At 40.0% G+C, this 13,735-nt stretch overlaps 1 protein-coding gene across 9 annotated transcripts in view; it reads left to right on the top strand.

Annotated features, from left to right (window-relative positions):
- Positions 1-13,735, top strand: part of LOC135094333 (uncharacterized) — a 20,660-nt gene extending 6,925 nt beyond the window's left edge. For 5 of the 9 annotated variants that reach the window (XM_063994341.1, XM_063994337.1, XM_063994345.1 and 2 more), the window contains exons 4-14: positions 1-779; positions 1,164-1,252; positions 2,061-2,172; positions 2,636-2,867; positions 3,416-3,630; positions 4,080-4,160; positions 4,524-4,656; positions 5,290-8,696; positions 9,907-10,005; positions 11,062-11,158; positions 13,173-13,735. The exon at positions 1-779 is cut by the window's left edge and continues 919 nt beyond it. Coding sequence is in view for 4 of the 9 variants with exons in the window: in XM_063994347.1 (XP_063850417.1) it covers positions 420-440; positions 698-779; positions 1,164-1,252; positions 2,061-2,102 (234 nt within the window). In the remaining 5 variants the exon portion in view is untranslated. The remainder of the gene's footprint in view (positions 780-1,163; positions 1,253-2,060; positions 2,173-2,635; positions 2,868-3,415; positions 3,631-4,079; positions 4,161-4,523; positions 4,657-5,289; positions 8,697-9,906; positions 10,006-11,061; positions 11,159-13,172) is intronic. The other 4 variants (XM_063994347.1, XM_063994346.1, XM_063994340.1 and 1 more) reach the window with 4 other exon arrangements.

The raw sequence follows: 13,735 nt of genomic DNA, 5'->3' as shown, positions 1-13,735 counted from the left end.
TTTTATTACGCGAAATATTGATACCCAACGACCAACATGCAGGTATTATATTAAAAATTATATTATATTAAAAATTAACACCACAGCCAGCGAATTTAGCTACCATAGGCTCCAGGAATGATTGAACTGAATGAATCGGCAAGAAAATAATGTTTCAGCATTTCGTAGTGATGTAAATATGGGTAGCAATATTTTCTATCAATTTTTCTTTTTTTGAATTCAGTGGCTGTTCATAAAAGTAAAAAGAAAAGAATCTTAAAAGAAATCTAAGCAAAGTTGCTATAGAGGGTTATAATCGGATATTATATAGTATTTAAATCTTAATCCTTCCTAGTACCGATGCTCTTTTGTTTGTTATTGATGTGAAGGAGAGAGCGTATCAGTCGTTTATACACAAAACTTTCCATTCAGCGTACAAGATGGTGAGGAAGAACACGTTGGTAATTATACACGGTTTTTAACGCTATAACACTTCTTTACTTGGATTTTACTATCAACAACTGTAAGTATATGAACACAGGTTGATCTGAGTAATGGATGTGTGCAGAAAGGTAGCGAAAGACTTGGGGAGAGGTGAAAATAAGAAGTTGTTTTTCCCGACTCCTTATCCTTGGTGAGTAATGTTTATGAAATCTTGTGTTGCTTCTAGTGTTGCTGTGCTGAGTTATTTAGCTGTTATTTTACCCTCATCCCTCAGAATTTGTCACTTGTTACCCCCTTACTGGATCAAGAGAGTGAAATACGCCGTGTGTACAGGGTAGCTGGCCAGGTGACTCTTGGTGAGTAATGTTTATGAAATCTTGTCCTGAGCCTGTAGTGTTGACTGTGCCGAGTTATTTAGCTGTTATTTTACTCTCATCCCTCAGAATTTCTCACTTGTTACCCCCTTACTGGGCCAAGAGAGTGAAATAAGCCGTGTGTACAGGGTAGCTGACCAGGTGACTTTTCTCATTACAGATCTTACCGTAATTTGAAATATAGATATACACAACTAAAATTATAATGCTGATGGTGAATTTTAAAGGTCTGTCTGCACTTTAGGGAAGTATGGTTAGTTTTGTTAGGTGAGGAAGTTAGAAAGGTAACAATTATGAAGATATGTTAATAGCAGACTTAGTGGTGGCCCCCAAGGTTATATTATTCATTTAATTTTTGCCTTCCAGATGACTGTGTTGGTGATAGAACCCTGGCAGGAAGAGGTGACGTTGCCTTGGATATTCAGAGTGAGGGAGACTGGCAGAAGACACAGAGGGTATGTGTCAATTTTGTTATTTCTGACTCACTGTTCTGTTGTGATGTATTTATTTATTTATTTATTATGTAGGAAGGACACTGGCCAAGGGAATAGGAAGGTGGAAATACAGAAGCAGGCAGGGAGTTCCAGAGTTTACCAGAGACCTTGAATGACCTTGTGTCCTGGGTCTTGCTGAGGTCAACATATACCAACATTCCTCACTAAATAACCAAATTTCATGCAACTTGACCTTAAATGACCTGTATTCTGGGCCATACTAAGGTCATTTTGCAAGATTTCAATGAATATACCTTTTTCCTGTGTCTGTTCTCTACCTAATCATGTGTGTGTGTGTGTGAGTGTGTGTGTTTTCACCTGCTTGAAATTATGAACTGAGATTGCAAGACTATACATCTATTAAGTCCATTTAAAATACCAGCTATTCTTAGTATAAATTTATGTTACAATGGTTGTTGATGTGTTTCCTACCCCCTTGCTATTTCCTCTTGTTTGCCTTGTGTCCAGAAACAGCAGGTCTTCTCTGTTCTCTTGTTGTCTATGGGTTATTCAAATTATAAACATTACTGTCTATTTTCCTTCTTCTTCCTCTCAGTTCCTTCTTGTTTCTTTCAATTCTCCTTCTTTTTTCATCTTATGTTTGTCAATATCAGCCTTTCTTGTGTTCTTATGGCCTTTTGTTGATTATTTGGGCTATAGTATTATAATAAATTAATAATTCAATAATACTACCATATATTTTGGAAGGGAGCCCTGAACTGTTCCATGCATTCAGAAACACACAGCTTAAACCGAACCACACTTTCAGAACGACTGTACGAGCTCCGCAAGACAAGCCTGGCCCGGGTGATCTGCGACGACAGTGAACGCAAGCTACGGTACGTCCAGCCCAAAGTAATGCTGGAGGCCGACTCTTTCCTGTAAGTAATAATGCCTTGTCACTGTTGCCATTGCTATTTAGTGACCCAAGGAGTGAATGAATATGAATAAGAAAACTTTTGAAGATAGGCTAGTATGTCTAACCTCACCATTCTCCCCCTCATGGACTTAACAAATTTAACCACTCACTTTCTTATGTAGGGCCTCCTGTATGGAACTCTGTGCCTCTCCAAATTCAGGATGCACCCTCTATCACCACATTTAAAACAAAATTTTAAAATCTGATCTTAGCTACCTACTAATTTGAATTATTACCTCATTCTAAAGCAATAGTGTATCCAGACTCTTCTTCTTATCATATCTACCACACTACTTTAAACCTCTGCTTTAAAAAGGCTAACTACAACAGACACATTAAACCTCACTATGTATATATCTCCTAAATGTAACTGTTAGTTATTAATAAATGTTCAAATGTTCTCTCTCTGTTTCCTTATTTTAAAGCAGATGAAAAAGGAGCCACTGAGGTGCTGGTCCTTAACCACAAATAAAAATAACAAGAAGAAGCATCGGCCAAGAAGAGATTACGCGTGGAAAGAGGAAGGATTGGGGCTCGGCTCACGGCAACAGCACCCGTGTGTGCATTCTTGGGCCGTTCCGGATCTGTGGACTTCCGGCGAGCAAATCCCTTCTTTTAAAGCTGGGTGTTGACTGACCTCTGACAACCTGACTGGTGGTGAGTCCATTCCAGACTATTCCAGTCACCCACCACTCTCTTTGACAACCAATTCCTCCTTACTACTACTACTACTACTACTACTACTACTACTACTACTACTACTACTACTACTACTACTACTACAGCTGGCCACACATATTTAAAGTCATTTTTTTAATTTTTACAAAGTTTAGACATAGACAGATAGAAGAATTTGTTTGTTGAATGCCTAATTGCCTCATTTCTGGTATTTTAATATATTTTTTAATTGTTAGGGTGTTCAAGGGTTTTTTTTTCATAATATTAGTGATAGTTTTGCAGGCTTTGCTTATTTATCTATGTTATTTTATCTATTAATCTCTCAGTGTACCCATTTATCTAAGTATCTGCTGGACCTAACCTAACTAGGCCTATCTCTGCTTGTCTCAATGTCTATCTATTTTACCTAATCTAACCATCTATCTCTCAGTCTATTTAACTTTCTGTTTAACCATTTATCTATCTCTCTATCTCAATCTATGTAACTAAGTACCTATCTAACCTAAGCATCTCTATCTCTCTCTCAGACTGTGGATGAGGGGACAAGAGAGCCAGTGTTCCAAGTACCACCACCATCACCACTGCCACCACCACCACCACCACCATCAGGAGCACAGATTCACTGAAGTCTCTACCAAGATTTCTTTGAGTTTTTTGATGAATTTAACTTCCAGGAGAGACAGAGAGATGCTGATTGTTAAAGGCAGTGTGTGAAGCCTGCCCACTGTCTTTGTATATACAGGTTAGGGTGTGTGTGTGTGTGTGTGTGTGTGTGTGTGTGTGTGAGTGTTTGTTTGTTTTGTATCCTCCACACTGCTTGTCTTAATCTAGCTTGCCAAACTAAATGAAGTCATCCACAGCCACAGCCTTATTCTTCCTTTCATTTGTATCTACACAGTCCTATGAGCAGCTCCTCCTCCTCCTCCTCCTCCTCCTCCTCCTCCTCCTCCTCCTCCTCCTCCTCCTCCTCCTCCTCCTCCTTGTCTTCCTTCTATTATTCCTGTTTCCTTGTATGTCTTATTCCTCCTCCTCCTCCTCCTCCTCCTCCTCCTCTTAATGTTTTCTCTTTCACTGCTGTTCATGAAAGTGTTGAAGAAATATTAGTTATATCTGGCAGTGATCAGACTTCATGTACAGGTGTGGTCCCTTACTACAGACACAGCCTAAGGTAACCTAACCCAATCATTTCAGAAGGTGGAATTTGAGTCGGCCAAGCTTCAGAAATGCAGGAAGGATTAGCGGTGATGACTGCAGGCTGCCATCGACCCGCAGGTAATTACTGTCTATTTGTCTGGTCAACTGTCTATATTATTTTATATTCCTGCTGGTCTGGTCTATTTATATTATTCCTCCTGCTGAATCCACTATTTTTCTCCACTAATGTATTATTCCACTATGTCAGCCAATGTTAAATACAGTTACTTTGCATGTTTAAACTTCAATCTTCCCTTTATGTGTGACAATAACAGTTTCAATCTTGGATATGATATGTCACTCAGTCATTCAGTCAGTCAGTCACTCAGTCACACAGTTATTCATCAATGAGTGAGTCCTACCTTCACTGTATACCCAGTGTGTATACAGTGACAGATTTCACTCACTCACTCACCCCTCCCACCTGCTTCCCACCCCCAGGTCATCACAGGAATCAAATGCAGCATCAGTATGGCTCACCAAACACTTCCCCTCACACTGGTGGTGTTGACCTGCCTTGTGAACACCTGATCTCCTGTGCTCCTGTCCTTCACAGCTCTCCAGGTGACATCAGGTAAGTCATACACCTATCTTTCACTTAATAGCTCTCTCAATCCCTAGTGGAAAGGCTGCTACTACTACTACTACTACTACTACTACTACTACTACTACTACTACTACTACTAATAATAATAATAATAATAATAATAATAATAATAAAAGGCAAAAGGAGTACACTACAGGGGGCCAAGGACACACCACAGCTGCCCACATACATATTTAAAAGTAATTTTTTATGGATTTTTACAAAGTTTAGACATAGACAGATAGAAGAATTTGTTTGTTGAATGCCTAATTGCCTCATTTCTGGTATTTTAATGATTTTTTAATTTTTAGGGTGTTCAAGGGGTTTTTTCATAATATATGGGTTTTTTTCATAATATTAGTCATAGTTTTGCAGGCTTTGCTTATTTATCTATGTTATTTTATCTATTAATCTCTCAGTGTACCCATTTATCTAAGTATCTGCTGGACCTAACCTAACTAGGCCTATCTCTGCTTGTCTCAATGTCTATCTGTTTACCTAACCTAACCATCTATCTCTCAGTCTATTTAACTTTCTGTTTAACCATTTATCTATGTCTCTATCTCAATCTATGTAACTAAGTACCTACCTAATCTAACCATCTCTATCTCTCTCTCTCAGAATGTGGATGAGGGGACAAGAGAGCCAGTGTTCCAAGTACCACCACCATCACCACTGCCACCACCACCACCACCATCAGGAGCACAGATTCACTGAAGTCTCTACCAAGATTTCTTTGAGTTTTTTGATAAATTTAACTTCCAGGAGAGAGAGAGATGCTGATTGTTAAAGGCAGTGTGTGAAGCCTGCCCACTGTCTTTGTATATACAGGTTAGGGTGTGTGTGTGGGTGTGTGTGTGTGTGTGTGTGTGTGTGAGTGTGTGTGTGTGTTGTATCCTCCACACTGCTTGTCTTAATCTAGCTTGCCACACTCCATGAAGTCATCCACAGCCTTATTCTTCCTTTCATTTGTCTCTCCACAGTCCTATGAACAGCACCACCATTCACTTCCTGCCCTCTCCACTCTCCCTAACTCCAAATCACTTGCACCACATCTCCACCTCATATTTCTGACACTGCAGTATCATGTGCTTCACCACCTCATCCTCCCCATGGCTCACGTTGCTGCAAGACTCACACCTGTAACTCTTTGCATTCACATCCATACACTGTCCTTGCTTAGAAGAGGTCACCAGCCAGGCTTCCCTCATACCACCTTTCATACATTGGGGGTTCTTGTGTTCTATTCTGTTCTTCTGTTCATTCAGTTTATCCCTCTTCTCTAATCTATCTCACTTTTCCACCTTGTATCTCAATGTAATCTGTCCCTTGTTCTGTCATGGTGAACCTGTCTTCCCTCTAAAGGTCACAGTTTGAAGTGTTCTTGCTGGTCTTCTAGGCTTGTGTTGGGCTTCTCTTTGTGCATTTACAGAAACACAATTTAAGTTTAGGTTATCAGAGTGGTGACAGGAAGAGCTGGTTCTTCCTCATTAGTAATAGAATGCTGGTGCGGATGACACACAGCTCTGCGTTCCTCTTGATTCCTCCCACTCCACACCACCAGGCACTAAACACTATCTACTGTGTTTACTGATGCAATTGTTCTGTGGTTTTCCCTGTTCATTCTTGCTCCTGTGTCCTTCTTTATGCAACAGAGTCACCCAGCATTCATTCTACCTTCTCTGCACTCTCTTCTCTCCACACCTAGTGAAATAACTCAGTATTATCACCCACTTCCCTTTATTCCTAAACATACAGCACAGGGTATCTCATCTGGCCCTGCTACCTTCCCAAACTTCTGCCTTTTTTTGCACTTTCTTCATGTCCTGCCTGCTGGTTCTCTCAACTTGCACACACCTTGCCTGTTCAGTGTCACATATCAGTACATAGGCTTCTCCACAGTGGCTCCTTGTCCCTCACCACCATTCTCTCTGTCAGTCAAGAGGTTCTCCATCCATCTCAGCAGCTTCCACACATGGCACCCTATCAAAGGCACCCCTATTTATTGCCTGTCCAGTGTCACACATCAGTACAGTGTGTGTGTGTGTGTGTGTGTGTGTGTGTGTGTGTGTTTGAGCATTCTTGTATTTTGATTTTTTTTTTTTTTTTGAAAGGCCACATTAATCAGGTCCTCAAAGGTGTTTTTTTCCTGTTTCTATTTGTTAAACTATCACTGGAATCATGAAAACTCAGTAACTGTAACCTGTTAAACTGCTTCACCAATTACCATTCAATTAGTCCTAACATTTTCAAACTGGTCGCATTGTTTGTTTATTGGTTTTAAAGTTGTAATTTGTAACAATACATTAATAAAATTCTCTGCCTCAAAGGAGTTTAGATTTTAATACTGATTGGTACACTGTAAACTTGCAAACGTGTGTGTGTGTGTGTGTGTGTGTGTGTGTTAGTCACCTATGGTCGTTGGCTGAATGATTAACAGGCGATCGTAGGTGAGAGAGAGAGAGAGAGACTTGATAACCATTCACACACAACTATAAATTAAAGAAAAAAAAACGATAATTTTAATAAAACACTCATAACAGAATATATAACATTACTTAATACAAGCCAGCAAACATACCAGCGCAGATATATTAATAACAATGACAAGAAAAAAAAAAATAATTAGGACTATGGCTATGTACTCTGAAACGCTTACTGTATTCAAATGTCACATAGATGATTAACCTGACTTTCAAATACAGTTTTCCTGTTAATAATACAGAAATCTTGTTAATCTGTCACTAGAACCATAGAAAACATCTTTGAAAACTTGTGTAGCTTCATAGAGTCTAATTAGCTCAGTAGGGAGGCAACACAGAATTCCTGAACATAACTGCCTTGTCTAATTCCCAGCAGTCGTCCCCAGTCGGCCCCGTTTACCGCTATCGGCGAGAGAGAAGGGCCGAGCTGTGGAATGCGGTGTTGGTAATGGAAAAAAATGTTAAATTATTACTCATTGGGTGAAATTACTATATAACATAAGAGATTGGGTGATTAGGTAGCGCTGGATACGTAATGATTAGATTGACTAGGTCTGATTGGAGTAGGTTCGTCAAGGTATGGTGATTTAGTTAGCTAGATAAGGTGATACGATTAGATTGGGCTGATATGATATACCAGGCCCTAATTAGGATGATTAAGTGAGATTGAGTAGGTGTGATTAGGCTGGAGAGAGCAATGGGCAGGTGACGCAGTTAATCTTATTAGGTGAGATGAATAACTTGATCAGATTGTTTATTTATGTCCGAAGAAAATGTTTAGTTAATTGGCCAGTGACAAGTTGCAAAGGTGATAGACTGCAGGTAACGTTAACAAGCTTGTCAGGAGAGAGAAAGCTTGTTTGTCTAAGTGACTGATCTGTGATGCGTTTACTGAGGTGGGAATCACACACACACACACACACACACGCCCTTAATAATGCTGTATGTCACGTACGCCCATATATGTCCACACCCACGCCCACACCCACACCTACGCCCACACCCACACATACGCCCACTCATCGTACGTCTGCCGACTCACGCTCACCCCCAGTCACACACATTATTTACACATTATTCATATATATATCTTTCCCTTCATGTTTGTAATGCAAGGCTGTGGTTACCGTATCGTGCACCACTGGTTGACTTCTTACGTGTGAAAAGAATATCGTACGTTACTTTTATTATTCAATTTTTATAATGTATATTAATATGCGCAGTTAGTGTAACGACTGTGTATCTGCAGCTTGTTTCATTATAAAGTGATGGACTCAATGTATTATATCTCTTCCTTCTTCCTTCTCTTCCTTCTTCCTTCTCTTCCTTCTTCCTCCTCCTCATCATCATCATAATTTCCTCTATTTTGATCATTGTCAGTTCATATTTGATTTTAAAGTGATGAAGTACGCCATTTTTCCTCCTCCTCCTCCTCCATCTTGTCTGAGGGCATTGGGGCGAGTTGAGGTGCCGGGCAGGTGGCCACGCGCGAGTCCACTCTTACTGCAGACGTGACCGAGGTGGGTGAGCCGGGACGTAGTGAAGGTGAGTATGCTGTTGTGTGTATTTTCTTGGCGTGGTAGGGGGTGAATAATACGACTGGGAGTATTTGTGTGGAAAGCGATTGATTTAGATACGAGTGAATGAATAAGGCTGGGTGATAATGGATGATTTGTATAGGTAACTGAATAATGAGCTTGTAATGGTGAAATCAACAGTGAATAAGTGATATGAAGGGGAAAGATATGAACAGCAGTGAATAATGAGTGATTTAGATACGAGTGAATGAGTACCAATGAATAAGGATGGGTAATAATGAATGATTTGTATAGGTAACTGAATAATGAGCTTGTAATGGTGAAATCAACAGTGAATAAGTCATATGAAGGGGAGAGATACGAACAGCAGTGAATAATGGGTGAATTAGATACGAGTGAATGAGTACCAATGAATAAGGATGGGTAATAATGAATGAATTGTATAGGTAATTGAATAATGAGCTTGTAATGGTGAAATCAACAGTGAATAAGTCATATGAAGGGGAAAGATACGAACAGCAGTGAATAATGAGTGATTTAGATACGAGTGAATGAGTACCAATGAATAAGGATGGGTAATAATGAATGATTTGTATAGGTAACTGAATAATGAGCTTGTAATGGTGAAATCAACAGTGAATAAGTGATATGAAGGGGAAAGATACGAACAGCAGTGAATAATGAGTGATTTAGATACGAGTGAATGAGTACCAATGAATAAGGCTGGGTGATAATGAATGATTTGTATAGGTAACTGAATAATGAGCTTGTAATGGTGAAATCAACAGTGAATAAGTCGTATGAAGGGGAAAGATACGAACAGCAGTGAATAATGGGTGAATTAGATACGAGTGAATGAGTACCAATGAATAAGGATGGATAATAATGAGTGATTTGTATAGGTAACTGAATAATGAGCTTGTAATGGTGAAATCACAGTGAATAAGTCATATGAAGAGGAGAGATACGAACAGCAGTGAATAATGAGTGATTTAGATACGAGTGAATGAGTACCAATGAATAAGGATGGGTAATAATGAATAATTTGTATAGGTAACTGAATGAGGGTGTAATATTGAATAGTGAATCGGTGATCTGAGTAATTTGTGTAGTGATGATGCGTGGTGTTAGATTACGGTATATATTCTTTGTATTGGTGTTGATAATGTAATATGATTATAGCATGTGGTGTAAGCAAATTTACGTGTTCTCTCCAGGGTATGGCGTGGTGGTGGCGGCAGCGGCGGTGACGACGGCAGCGGCGGTGGCGACGGCAGCGGCGGTGACGACTTGGGTGTCCTGGGTGGCTTTAACAGGCAAGGGTAGCTATGTGAAGGTGTTGGCAGTGGTGGTGAGTCTTATTTAACGACTGGGATAATTTGTACACGTGTCATAGCCTGTTAGTGGTGTATAAGCGTGTTACGGTGGCGGTGGTGAGGTGGTGGTGTTCGCGGTTCTCCAGTTGTGATGACGTGTGTGGCGGTGGTGTGTGTAACCGTACTGCAGGCCTGTGATTGTGGTGGTGGTGGTGATTCAGGTGGCAATCACAAATTTTCAGTGTTGCTTATTTACGCAGGATGAAGCAGTTGCAAGCATCCTGAGCGAAGTTTTTTGCGATATTTCATGTGTTTTCGCGATTATTTGGTGATTCAAACATGCTACATATCTAGAAACTATCAAAACACGATAATTTATCCTTGTTTTGTCAATGTTCCTTGAGGCACGGAGGAAATATCAGCTAATTTAATCGCAAGGCAAGGTAGGGGTGGGGTGGGTCCCTGTGGTTGTAGTGGCCGGGCAGTTTAAAGGCCGCGATGAATGAAAGGAGTGGGAGGTAACGGGGAGGAGAAAAGCGGGGGGGAGGGTACGTTTTTAAAATGCATATAATCGCCAGAAATATATCTTCTAGTATTGATATCCTAGCAATAAAAATACTGCTATATGTGTGTTGCCTGAGACTAGAGCAGGTTCTTAGTATGTATAGAATGAAATCAGTCAGACTCCAGAAATTGTCGTTTGTATGTAGTAATTATAAATTTTGTTATAATAACTGACATTCTATTTGTGCGTATCTTGCGTAAATGTTACGAGTTTTTCCTTCTAGTTAATATACAAAGTCAATATTGGAATCAGTTTTGAAATATAACAACAGTTTGCAGTTGCAATGTTGATTTTTTTCATATAAGGAACTATATTATTTATTCATTTATTTACTTTATATAAAGAATTAATACTGTACGACATGTTGGCCTGCTTACGCCGGCAACAGGCAGCCATTATCTTCCCGCGTCAGTAACCGCAAGACCTCGGTACGCGGGGGCTGCGCTAATCTGTGTATCGAAACTTGCCTATAAGAAGTGATTTATTTTCAGTTAACTGTTGAAGACAAGTGTAGCGAGTGTCGGCGCTTGTGTCGGGAGTTCTGAGCACGGCTGTGTCAATGGAGATACCGTGAACACACACAGGAAGGTAAGAAAAACGGCTATCCGTGTATAATATCTTACCTACACGTGATCGGTCTGTTCAAGTCGTTGTCTGAATATTCTCCTCTGTCCTTCGGTGCCACAGTGCCACACATAGTGCCACACATACTGGCTCCCATGTCATCCCTTCTGCCAGGCACCTATATCTACGCAAGGGTTAACCTAACATCTTGGAAGGATCTTGCGTGTGTAGTGACGTTCCCGGAGAGCGAGGGGGTCACACACTTGACACCCTCAAGACTCACGGCCTCAGAGGTCACCCATAAGTTTTCCGTCAACCCTTTCATCACCTGTGTGTACCTAAGACTCCATACACACGCCTAGAGATGCTATTTCTTCATACGACTTAACCCCGGTGTATTGCAGAGTCAGCCGCTGGAATTAACGTTCATCATCTGGTTTAAATAATTGCATCATCATCTTGCACTCCCAGCTTGTTCATATCACTTCCTTATCACGCCTCTTCATCTTATTATGTCTCCCAGCGCTCCTTCTCCCGCTAAACTTCATCATTGCCTTTCTCACTGCATCCTCTTCTCTTCATATCACTTCCTTATCACGCCTCTTCATCTTATTATGTCTCCCAGCGCTCCTTCTCCCGCTTAACTTCATCATCATTGCCTTTCTTACTGCATCCTCTCCTTTCCTTGTGTTCAAAATATCTTAGTTGTGGTTTTCTTGCCTTGATATTAATATTACTCACATTATTCTTGTATCTTCACTGTCTCCTTTCTAACAGTGAAGTGCCAGCTATACACATCTCACCATCCTCATCTCTGTGCTCTCCAGAATGCCTCCCTCTTTCTTCCTTAAAAACCATGTCTCTGCACCATATAGAAGTACTGGTCTGAACTCAATTGTGTATAAGGTTAATTGTGTATATCTTCCCAGCTTTAATGGTGTTTTTTTTTTTTATCTAAGGTTAATTGTGTATATCTTCCCAGCTTTAATGGTGTTTTTTTTTATCTAAGGTTAATTCTGTATATCTTTTCAGCTTCTTTTCTGTTCCTCCTCCTTCTGCAGTTACTGATCCTAGGTATATTTTAACTGTGCTTCAATCTTATGCCATCCTCTGATGTTACATGTATTTTCTATTATCTTCTCTGTTGCTTATCATTAAATCTGTCTTCTGTGTGTTTGCATTCATTGTCTCTCTCTCCAGGTTGCTTTTCTATAACAAATATCTCTCCTGTACACCACGTATCTTTCTCTTTCGGTTTCCAACTCGTCTTACTACAAATCTGTTGCTTTTGTTACTAATATGTCTTTTGTATCTTCCCACAACTCTGCTGTTTCTGGTAAGGTGCTTTTGTTACTAATGTCTTTGATATCTTCCCACAACTCTGGTGTTTCTGGTAAGGTGCTTTTGTTACTAGTATGTCTTTCCCTGAATGTTTCTTCAACTTTGCTTCTAAATTCATTCTTCTTTTCACTTTTCATCTCCCAGACTTTAATCTTTTCATTCTTTTTTCCTTTCTCTTCCTTCCACTTTTCATCCTAAAATCTGCTACTGATAATCTAATTTAATCTTTCATTCTTCATTCTTTCTCTTCCTTCCACTTTTCATCTTAAAATCTGCTACTGATAATCTAATCTAATCTTTCATTCTTCATTCTCTCTCTTCCTTTCACTTTTCATCCTAAAATCTGCTACTATTAATCTAATCTAATCTTTTCATTCTTCATTCCTTCTCTTCCTTCCACTTTTCATCCTAAAATCTGCTACTAATAATCTGTTGCATCACCACTGCTATAACTTTGCAATCCAGTCTGTACCTAACTTAACCTAACCTAACCTAACCTAACCTAATATGTAGTCAGTCTGTACCAGGATATGTAGTCAGTCTGTACCAGGATATGTAGTCAGTGTGTACCAGGATATGTAGTCAGTCTGTACCAGAATATGTAGTCAGTCTGTACCAGAATATGTAGTCAGGAAAAAAAAACTCTAAAAACAAAAAAAAAAACCATTAGATGACTTACATTAAATATTTCTTTCAGATTTAAGAAGTAAGATGATGCCACATAGACAGACAGACAGGTGTGGAAGAAGTGCTGGCATACTGGAGGTCAAGAGTCACGTGTTGAGTCATAAAGGTCACCAAGAGAGGTCATCCACTCAACCCCACTCTGCCAGTCCAGACGCAACACTGTCATGAAGATTTGCCTCAAGCTGTTTGCCCCTGTCTGCCTGTCTGTCTGCCTGTCTGTCTGCCTGTCTGTCTGTCTGTCTGTCTGTCTGTCTGTCTGTCTGTCTGTCTGCTTGCCTGCCTCCCTGTCTGCCTGCCTGCCTGCCTGCCTGCCTGCCTGTCTGTCTGTCTGCCTGCCTGCCTGTCTGCCAATTAATGATCTGTGTATTCTGTTATACTTGTGAATACTGTATGTGTGTGTGTGTGTGTGTGTGTGTGTGTTGTATTGTTGTGTAAAGTATATTATTGATTGTATAGCACATGTATGGGCTGGCCAGACCTGATGTACTGTGACAACCAAAATCTTGACATATACTGCTTGATAAATGAAAAGTAAAAATAGATAAATAAAATAAAAATTTTGTGCCAAACTAA

This window comes from Scylla paramamosain, chromosome 45 (genome assembly GCF_035594125.1).
Source record: "Scylla paramamosain isolate STU-SP2022 chromosome 45, ASM3559412v1, whole genome shotgun sequence".
Taxonomy (NCBI): Eukaryota; Metazoa; Arthropoda; class Malacostraca; order Decapoda; family Portunidae; genus Scylla; species Scylla paramamosain.
This window is presented reverse-complemented; position numbering and strand designations above follow the sequence as displayed.